The 10,708-nt window shown below is 38.8% G+C and overlaps 2 protein-coding genes across 2 annotated transcripts; one reads left to right on the top strand and one right to left on the bottom strand.

Moving 5' to 3' along the window:
- The first annotated feature begins 1,554 nt into the window (after window positions 1–1,554).
- tmem101 (transmembrane protein 101) lies at window positions 1,555–5,601 on the top strand. The gene is made up of 4 exons (XM_051418755.1): window positions 1,555–1,738; window positions 3,053–3,233; window positions 4,181–4,327; window positions 4,872–5,601. The coding sequence occupies exons 1-4, from the start codon at window positions 1,608–1,610 to the stop codon at window positions 5,178–5,180; spliced, it is 768 nt and encodes a 255-aa protein (XP_051274715.1). The 5' UTR covers window positions 1,555–1,607; the 3' UTR covers window positions 5,181–5,601.
- LOC127373883 (reticulon-4 receptor-like 2) lies at window positions 5,404–10,668 on the bottom strand. Its single transcript, XM_051418750.1, has 2 exons — window positions 9,176–10,668; window positions 5,404–7,880 (listed from the first exon to the last, which is right to left on the bottom strand). The coding sequence occupies exons 1-2, from the start codon at window positions 9,461–9,463 to the stop codon at window positions 7,110–7,112; spliced, it is 1,059 nt and encodes a 352-aa protein (XP_051274710.1). The 5' UTR covers window positions 9,464–10,668; the 3' UTR covers window positions 5,404–7,109.
- Between the last annotated feature and the right edge of the window lie 40 nt (window positions 10,669–10,708).

Genomic DNA, 10,708 nt, shown 5'->3' on the forward strand with positions numbered 1-10,708 from the left:
CATGTTTATTCATAAAATAAAATATATGACGTGTAGAATCTGAGTCATGAATGAACCATGAAAACGCTTAATGCAACTTTATTTATGTTTCTGCATAAGCAAAAATGCTTTACTGTTCTTCCTCATTTTTACTTTCTGTTCCCAGTGCATCTTGGCTGATTCAGGAAAAACAAACAGCTACAGTCCTGTACAGCCACACAGTCACAGTCAATCTCGCCTAGGGCACCAAATGGGCTAGAGCCGGCCCTGGTGTCACTGAACACCTGACGAAAGACGCCCCTCCCGATTGATCTGTCCTGTTTTAGTCTGAATCACTTTCATTGTCAAACAGGATGTTTCGTCGACTCTGATGACAGTGAGGGCTACTTTCAAATGGTTACCTCAGTATTATTGTAAACTGAATATCTTTAATTTCTGGACTGTCGTTTGGAACAGGGAAACAGCAAAGTGAAGATCCTTTGGCTCTGGGAATTTGTTATGGACCACAGCTGCCACTGGAGACACTGTGCTGTACTTTAAATTGTTTTCAGGGAGTTTGTGGGTTTTAATCACCTGAGGAATTTACATTCTACAGATACATATTTTCCCTTATTTAGTGCATATTTCTATTAACATTGTCTTGTCTTTTACTATGTGCTTGTGCATTAAATGTTTTATTTAGTACTTGACAGTGTAGTATAACACAGCGTTTGGCTCTGCATGCTCATAATTTATTTTATTAACTTTCGTAATGTTAATCTTATATTCCTATATTCTTCTTTTAACATCCGTCCAGGGACCTCAGATGAAAAACAGCCTTTTTGCCAACTGTGGTGCATTTACATTATTACATATTAATGTGCAATGTCGCTGTTAAATGAACCAATAAAAAAAGTTACACAAATTCTAAAATTACAAATCCATTATATACTAATGAGAGTCGAAATTCTAAAGTGTCTCAAAAATATGAACAACTAGATTTGTATTTTTCCCACCAGAATTATAATCCTGTCATTGTAGGGAAGACTTTGTGTGTGGCTATAAAATGTGTAAAAATATATTTAATTTGTTATATCAAGACAGAAAACGTAACTTTTTCAGTGGCTACTGAAAGTGTTTTGGGGTTGGTGCATGTGGTCACATTAATGCATCTATAAATTAAAGCAGTATCAAATATGGTTGTTGTTTGTAAGTATTACACACAATTTCTGTGGTCAAATCTTTTAGCTTTTTGAGTAGAACAGGGTCGTTTGGACCTGTCCTTAGCCACATGCAAGAAAATAATATGGTTAGACAGCAGGCAAAGACATTATTTCCTCCAATGTCCTTACAATATATGTGTAATGATCTACTTTCTCCTGTAGAGGGCGGTGTCGAACTTTCTTCTCTTTTCTCTTGCGTCCTTGAACGACACTGCCCCGCCAACCTAGATCTGTCAGCCAATAGGAAGACGCCTGGACCGTAGCGCACAAACTCTTTTCAAAACAAGAGCATCGTAGTTCGAATTGACGCTACCTTCTACACGGCGGAACGATGCGTGCTTTTATTACGACACGCACATCGCATCGTCGCCGGAAGTCATTTGAGCAACCGCAGCGTTGTCGGAGGATAGGCGTCCCACAGCAGCAATGGCAGCTCCCAGTAGGAAACAGACGTTCAGGTTTCTCAGCCAGTTGGGAGCGTTTATTTTAACCCGGTTCGGGTTTTGGAACTGCTTCAGCATGTTGATGCTGTTTGCCGAACGAGCGGACTCTAAAAGGTAAAAAGCGAGAGCGCTGAAGACGGCCACCGTAGGGAAGCTAACAGTAGCTAACGATGAGCAGCTAACCGCACCATCAAACATCAAGATTTTATTTTTAAAGATAATTATAGAAGCTGTTTGTTGTTTAGGCAGGTGTAGTTTTTTTTTTCCTTTTATTTATTAAAGATGTTAAACCTGATAACCAACCCAGCTAATGGGGGTTGTAGTTTATAAGTAGACTTCAGGCAGAAAGTTGCAGCCATGTGGAGTTGTTTAAATTAAAAAAAAGACCTGTTTGTGTTTTAGCCTGCTCTGTAATTTTCAGTCGGACAGGCCACAGGCTGGAGTTTCTCTGTGTAGTAATGGTGGTTTTAATCTCTTATGTACACTGGGCGTGTGTTGTTTCAGTGTGTGGTGGGTTGGTCTTACTTAGAGTACCACACCCCTCTGAATTATCCTGTAATTATAGCAACATGTAAGGAGAGGATGTACAGCCTTTATCATACCTCACTTGGTAATTTGCCTCTCAAATAGAGCAGTAATATTTTTACTTGGTGTTGTGCTGTAAGGGCTCTCTAACCTATTTTGGAGTTGTTTTGACAGTGAGTTGGGTTCTTGTGCTGCTTACAGCTTCATAAATGCAGATAGTTGCAGGTGGTTTCTCCATCCTTTACCATTAAACACAGTAGCCTCCTTTAAGGTGATTGACTTCTGGACAGCTCTTTTACAACACTTTGGGATTTGCTTTTGGGTTGCCTGATGTGGAAATAAATTAAAGGAACAGTAGTAGATCCTTTAATTCAAATTGATTTAGATTCCTCTGTCCCTCATGAAGGGCCGATTTGGGATTGAAATGTAGATTTTTTTGTGAAACAGAAAAAAACAATTAATCTGCAATTACATGATTATGAATTATATACTGTAAAAAAAAGCTGTTGTCAAAATAATTATTTAGATTGGACAAAATCCTGTAATAAAAAGCATCTAAGATTTTATACAGCAGCAGATTTTCTAAAAATGCTATCATTCATTTAGATATTATATTTAATCCGAGAGATTATAAACAACAATATTGAGCAACTGCTCTGCTGTATTATTAATATAACTATAAATGAGCAATCACAACAGTTTATAGATCAATTGTTAACAAAAAATGATCAGTAGTTAGTTTATATTCAACGCAGCAGAAGCATCCCAATGCAATGTACAGTGTTTGCCTCCCTCTACGATACACAATATACATCGGGCAATTAAAAATAAAGCAGTAGCCATAGAAATGAAAAACAGTACAGAGTTTTATTTAAAGTTCTTTTGATTCATTATCATCTCCAGGAAGCCAGACATCCATGTACCATACCTGTATGTGGACATGGGGGCAGCAGTGCTCTGCGCCAGCTTCATGTCATTTGGGGTGAAGAGGAGGTGGTTTGCAATGGCCACTGCCATACAACTGGTCGTCAGCACTTACGCGGCGTATATTGGAGAGCAGGTGTACTACGGGGACTGGCTTAAGGTGAGTCACCGTCGGTTTATAGCAACAAAGCTGCTGTTCAGTTACTCGTGTGCTTCTGAACACGGAGCATCATCTTCTCCGGACTCCCTGCAACTTCCTTTTTGTTTAGTGTTACTGTTTTTCTAACATCAGTTATAGTATTGCAGGTTGGCCTTTCCTCTGGTTTGGTTTTGTAAGCAGTATCAAGGTTTTGATGTGGCCAACCAGATGCTTAACTGATAACGATCAGGACATATTTATCTTAATGTTTTAGTAATGACAAACGTACATTTATATTATGTGATTTGAGTGTCAACAACAGGGGGAATATTTGTTTTAAGTTGTTGTAATTAAAGTTTTTTGCCCAGTAAATATTTGAAGAATAGATAACAGAACAAGCACACATACAAGTAGTCTGGTACCATTAAAATTAGATTAACCAAACAAATAAAATATGACATATATACACACTAAAAGTAAAAATGTAAATAAAATAAATTAAAATATTTATTTGCTATTCTGTTTGTTTATATAAATTAGAAAATGAGACCAAACTTTATAGAAATGTCCTCGATCGTTATCAAACCTGATCATAGATTCAAAGCTTCTTCAGATGTTAATTTAAAGGTTCTTTACAGTGACATTGCTACTGCATTGAACTCTTCAAATGAGCATCTCTTTTAATGGGCTTTTAAACACTTCTGGTTTAGTTGGCAATGAAGCAATATTTCTAATGCAGTCTCACCTGCTGAATTCTGACTGTTTGGGCCAGAGTTCAAATTGCCACAGAATCAGATATAGAAACACGTTCAAAAGTGGCCCAGATTAGTGGTGAAATATTGAAATCAGATCTGTGTCACGCACGAGTGACAAAATGATTCTAGGCCACCGTAGAAGTTTGAAAGTAGATGGTTTCGTCAGAGATTATAGTAGAAACGTATTACAGCCTGATCATTGCTGCCCTGCAGGTACGAATGTATTCCAGAGTGCTGGCCATTATCGGAGGCTTCATGGTTCTGGCGAGTGGGGCGGGAGAGGTATACAGACAGAAACCTCGCAGCAGATCCCTGCAGTCTACTGGACAGGTTTTCCTGGGAGTGTACCTCATCTGCATGGTAAGATCTAGTCAGTTTTATGGAGTATTTGCATGTGGCTGGCCTCAGTAGGAGATTCTGACACGAACAGTCACAGGATACATTTAGTGACTGACTGAAGCTTTAATCCAAGTGATCATATGCTGTTTTATAGCACTGTAGACTCTATATCTTTGGGTTTTGGACTATTGCTCAGACAGAAGAAGATATTTAAAGATGTCAGATCGGGCTCTGAGAAACTGAAGCTGATTTTATAGATTAAATTATTAATCAAGAAAGAAATAAGTAGATTAATTAATAATGAAATGGTTATTAGTTGCAGATATTGTCCTAACAGTCCAAGTTAAAGATCACAATTCTTCTTGTGATCATTAAATATAAAAAAGACCTACTTGGAGTCAATATGTACAAACCAGATAATCATCATTTATATGAATAAGGCTTCATTTCTGCATATGTCAAATGAGTCACATCGTCACATGTAATACTTTATTTAAGTCAAAACAAATCAAAGCCTGTTTTCAGTGTCATTTTAAATGACGCAGTACCACTTTCCCCCCACTAGGTGTACTCCCTCCAGCACAGCAAAGAGGACAGGCAGGCCTATCTAAACCACATCGTGGGAGGAGAGATCACGCTGATGCTGCTGGAGGTGCTGTTCGGGGTGCTGGCCTTGGCCTTCCTGTCCGGCTGCTACATCCGCCTGGCCGCACAGATCCTGGCCACCGTCCTGCCTCTGGTGATCCTGCTCATCGACGGCAACCTGGGCTACTGGCACCACACCCGCAAGGTGGAGTTCTGGAACCAGATGAAGCTGATTGGACATAACGTGGGCATCTTCGGCGCTGTGTTGATCCTGGCCACCGACGGTTGAACCCTTGCGCTCTCACAGAGAACTTTTTACAGACCGAGGTGTCTGCGCAGGATGAGACTGATGGCCTTCACGTCACAGCCCGACTTTGTACTGAAAGCTGCCGTTGCTCGGTGACCTCTCAGGATATTAAACACTCCAAGCTGAGACTGTTTGATGTAAGCAGCGTCGATTGTCTTTACCTACCAGTTGGTAACTTTTGCAAGAAAAAGAACACAACACGAGCTTCCTTTTTAGCAATTTAATAATTTATTCAGATTCGTGTTTACATTTTGTTGCGCTCTGAAACATGACACTGAGTATAAGTACTTTATACCTACAGGAGGAATACCTTTTACTCCAAAAATTATAGTCTTAAATGATTTGATAATATTTTACAGTATATGGTTTAAATATTTTGCAAATAAAGGGAAAATTTAACTTATGCTGTCTTGTCTGTGGAATGGCCATTTGGTGATAAACACTTGCTTTCAACTTGCATTCATGTGAAATTCATTAAACTTAATAAGCACAGCTGTTAATTCTGTGTAAATAGTTATACTTTTATATGAAATGACTTTGTTTAGTTACATGATGGTGCACAAAGTTCTGAGGATTACTGTCAATGTTTGAGTATTTTGATCATTACAATAACTCATTTCACTTTATTGTTTAAACTGTAATTAAACTGCAGTACTGGTAATGATGATTTATCTATGACCACCTCAACTTTCCATAAAACCATGTCAGTTTTGCACAGGATGAAAGGCTGAATGTAACCGACGCCTCAGACTAAATTGGATTTGGAGCTAAATATCTATATCGTCCAATCCAGTCCTGCAATAAATCCTGCCTTAATGAAGGTTATTATGTTCAGTTTTTGTTTTGGAGAGGTGTTCCTGTATGGTCATTTTGGAGGATATAGTTTATGGTGTTGTATTATACTGACAGGACTTTCTATTACTGAGCCTGACCTCATTGAAACAAGTGTGCTGGACAAATTATTAAAAACACCTCTGAGTATAAAACAATACGATTAAGTAGCAACGGTTTTCTCTTGAGACTAAATTTGCATTAATAAGTCATTCATATGTGCAAGCCAGAATTAACTTATTTATGCAGTTGTTTCTCTGTTGCCAATAAACTGTTTCAGTGTAGATGTTAAATCGTCAGGTTGTTCAGTTCTGGCTGAGAATAGTTAGATTAGTTTTCTTTTCTTTTTTTTTTTTACCATTGTTGTAATGATAAAGTTTAATATTGTTACAATATATAATAAAATAAAATGGAGGGTTGAGCCAAATGTCCATTGCTAGTATCAGACTTAATTACCACTTATTAGTCCATCCATGATGGTGTGACCATTGCCATCACTTGTATTACTGCACAGCCAAAAATAAAAAGGTTAGTAAGTTCATCACCTACAAGAAAGATCAGATACTGGAACACAACCAGTTTTTCAAATTCCAAAGGACGTCATCAGAAGAGACAGAGATGTGGCTAGATGGTTTCAGAGATGTCAAATGATGGGGAATTTCAAAAATGTTTGAAGATGTACCGTCAGTAACCTGTACTAACCACCACACCCACATTTATAGAAAGAAGTTTCTTGGCTGTATAGGGATCCTGTTTTCAAGTTAGAGACCTTGAGGTATTCAAACTGAATACTGGGCGACTGTTAAAAAAGATACGCACATTTAAATGAGTTTTAAAGGGCTATTCTGTACTTGCCTTCTGCTACAGGGGTTGCCACACCAGATATAGCAGAAAATTGAGTAAATTAAAGAAAGCTTTAAAGGAAATCTAAATATAAAATGAAGTCAGATCATGTGGTCTAGGGGCTGGATGAAACATGATACTGTGTAGTTGGCTACAATCTATTATGCAACAATGTCCAATACCAGGCATCAGGGACCACACCTCAGTCCCAGACATCCTGGTCATGAATAAAACACATCATTTTTCTTGTCCATCTGACTCTGCATCACTGGCAGCTTGTTTGTTCTTACGGTTGTGCTCTGCTTTGACCAGGGCGCCAATCACAGCGAGCATCACCGTGATGGTGATGACAAGCACTGATGCTGTCTCAGTGATACACAGCTGGCTGTCCAGCGACGCCAGGGAGCTCCCGGCTTGCTGAGCAGGAGCATGACAGATGATGTCCTTGTAGTCGTACACCAGCAGATGTCGAACGCGATGGATCTTGGCGAAGATGCGCTGCAGCTCACAGTCACAGGTCCAAGGGTTGGAGGACATTTGAAGGTGGGTTGTGGTGGTCTGGAGCTTCAGGAAGGTCTTGAACCTGATGTGCTGCAGCTGGTTTCCCTGCAGGCCCAGCAAAGTCAGACTCCGCAGAGGAGCCAGAGCTTCCGTCTCGATCGCTGAGATGTTGTTGTGGCCCAGCAGAAGCACCTCCAGGCTTTGCTGCCTGCTCAACAGGCCGTCTTTAAGCACGTTCAGCTTGTTTCCTTCCAGGTCGAGGAGGCTCAGTCGAGACAGGCCGCTGAAAGCCCTGACGTCCATCGCCCGGATGCGGTTGTAACTGAGGTCCAGTTTCCTCAGGTTTTTAAACTCACCCAGTGAAGCAGAGTCCAGGTGCTGCAGCAGGTTGTGGTCCAGCCGGAGCTCCTGCAGGGAGGACAGACTCTGGGAGAAGTCCTGAGGGAGCCAACGCAGCTGGTTAAAACTCAAGTCCAGCCTCTCCAGGAACTCCAGGGATGACAGAGACTGAAATGAAAGAGGACAGAAAATGGACTTAATGCTGAATTCATGTCTCAAAAACAGTGGTGAAAAGTTCATTAACTGTACTTAAGTACAATTTTGAGGTACTTTACTTGAGTATTACTATTATATGGTAGTTACTGGTTTATACTCTTCTACATTTCAGATGAGAATATTGTCCTTTGTACTACATTCATCAACAAGTAATCCATTAGTCATTTGACAAAAAATATTCGGCAACAACTTTGATAATCGATCAATCCTTTTACTCATTAATCAGGAAAAAGTGACAAACATTTGCTGCTTTTCTTGGTTTTATATAGAAGTGGAATGTGGGAAATATTTCAGAGGGAAATATTATACATTTTTCTTCATAAAGATACCTCTATCTAACAGCTTTTGTTATTTAGTAGTTATATTTTTATTATTTTAATACTTTAAATGTATTTTTAATTATTTTGAGGTTTGGATTGTTGGTTGGACAAAACAAGCAATAGAAAGATGGGTTCGGGTAGTTGTGACGGCATTACTTTGCTCACTATTTTCAGAATTTTTACAAACTAAATGAATTGGTTAATGGAGAAAACAATAATCACATTAATAAATAATGAAAATAATATAAAAGTTGCACAAAGTAATTAAAAATTAGGTCCTACTTTTACATTTATATAATAATGAGTAATAATAATAATAGTATAACAATCACAGGGGACATTTTTCTGCATTGAGTATTGAGTGACGTACATTTTAATGATTATATTTACAGTAACATTCTCAATGCAGGACTGTAGTACAGTATTTTCACTGTGTTGTATTTGTACTTTTACTTAAAGTAAAGGATCTGAATACTTCCCCTACCTTTATATGATTGTAAAGTGAAAATCTTTGGTTTTGAACTGCAATTGAACACCTCAGCTTGGGCTCTGAGAACATGTGCAGGCATTTATTACCATTTTCTGACAAATTATCTATATTTTTTATTATCTATAATTAATTATGAAGCTAATCATTAGTTGCAGCCCTATTTCACAGCTTTAGTTAATGGTTAGCACTTTCTACATTAAAATTTCATATACACAGATCAACTTAATGACAACTTGAATACAAAATATGGTGCCTATTTAAAGAGTGGACTACCATGTATTAAAAATTATATATTAAGTGTAAGTATATAAGTATAGATCGGTCCCCCCTCCAAAAGCTGCAACAATAACATGATACTTAGTCTGGTCTAAACCAAAGTATTGAGCACAGAATATATATTTATACACAATAAAAGTGAATGCTAAGTTTTTGGGTACCTGTGGCTGCAGAGTTTGGATGCTGTTGTTGGACATCAGGAGGATCTTGAGTGACCACAACCCTATGAAAGATCTGGTGCATACCTCCGTCAGCTTGTTCCCACTCAAGTCCAGCAGCCAGGTGCCATGGGGGACACTGGGAGGGACCAACACCAGACCTCGAGACCGGCAGTCCACCAGGTCAGAGGATTCATAGCACAGGCAGTGGCTGGGACACAGCTTGAAGCCCAACACCGTGTTCAGGAGAAGAGGCAGCACACAGAGCATCGTGCAGCCACTGAGAGGCATCTTCAACTTAGATCAGTCTCATCACTCCTGCTGAAAGGCCTGGTTACCCTCCTGTATGCATTTCCCTCTGAGCAATACCAAAAGAACCTGTTTCAATGGCAGAATACTGATGTCATTTCAGTAAATTCACTATGAGCAGATACTGAATATTCCTGATTAGAGAGGGGATTATGGGCTTAAACAGATAATCACAAAACATGACCATATCTGAGGAACCAACCTGCTCTGTTTTGGACTCTTTCCTAAAGTAAGGATTTACATCTGTTACTGTGTTTGCAGACAGGTTTTACTTTTTCCTGTTTACTTTATCTTAGCATTCAACATCACATTACATAAGATTATATGGATATTTCATAACTAAATCTTTTGAGTCACAGAGGGAATCAGCTTGTTACAGATTATGGGAATGAGGACATTGGTTTTAATTAGTAACATGATTTTAATCTGTCCCAATGTAATGACTGACCTCAAAATTATGTCTGAGTATCTTCTGTAAATTAAAAATGATTTTTTTTTTTAATCAAACCAGCTTTTCAAATATGACCATTTTCATGTTTTCTGTGTCCTCTATGAAAATAAACTCAATATTTTTGGGGTTTTGTACCGTTTGTCTGACAAAACAAGATATTTGATTTACTCAACTGGATCTTTAGGGAATTGCGATGAGCGTTTTTCACCATTTTCTGACATTTTACAGACAAAACTGAAAATAATTCTTAGACCTACTTTTAAATCACAAGTTAACGGTGAACAAACCACATAAAACCACACCAGCCTACCTTAAATCTTTGCTGTACTTCCACTCAAAGACACAGAAATCACTGCTCTTCTCAAGTATTTTCCAAGTGCAGCTACATTAGTTTGAACTTTGTAAACTACGTATTTAAATAAAAATTCATAGTCCGGATTTACTGTCAGGTGCTCTTTGTCGCCCAGAGGACAGCAGTAAATGTCATCAAGCAGCTTTAGAGCAACCAGAGGCTTAAGACATTTAAATAATTAATTTGAAACAGTGATGGCTTCAGTTCCCTGTAGTTACACGGATGGATCTCAATCAGGCGACCAAACAATCCCTGAAAAGAAACCTGAGCATTGTCCATAAAAACGTGGACGATGTGGCAGCCTGATCCGTCACCCAGAGGACAGTTAAGGACGACTGGGATTGTCACGTTTCCCAGCAAACCACAAATATGCACACTAAGTGTTTTACCCCTTTGCATGTCCCACAGCTGACACATATTTTCA

Source organism: Dicentrarchus labrax, unplaced genomic scaffold, assembly GCF_905237075.1.
Source record: "Dicentrarchus labrax unplaced genomic scaffold, dlabrax2021, whole genome shotgun sequence".
In the NCBI taxonomy this organism is placed as follows: Eukaryota; Metazoa; Chordata; class Actinopteri; family Moronidae; genus Dicentrarchus; species Dicentrarchus labrax.

Excerpts from the sequence above, each read along its gene's own strand:
- tmem101 (XM_051418755.1), top strand. The coding sequence starts at position 1,608 with ATGGCAGCTCCCAGTAGGAAACAGACGTTCAGGTTTCTCAGCCAGTTG. Across the intron at positions 1,739-3,052 it reads GAACGAGCGGACTCTAAAAG|GAAGCCAGACATCCATGTAC; the intron begins GTAAAAAGCGAG and ends TATCATCTCCAG. Across the intron at positions 4,328-4,871 it reads GAGTGTACCTCATCTGCATG|GTGTACTCCCTCCAGCACAG; the intron begins GTAAGATCTAGT and ends TCCCCCCACTAG.
- LOC127373883 (XM_051418750.1), bottom strand. The coding sequence starts at position 9,463 with ATGCCTCTCAGTGGCTGCACGATGCTCTGTGTGCTGCCTCTTCTCCTG. Across the intron at positions 7,881-9,175 it reads TCCAAACTCTGCAGCCACAG|TCTCTGTCATCCCTGGAGTT; the intron begins GTACCCAAAAAC and ends CTTTCATTTCAG.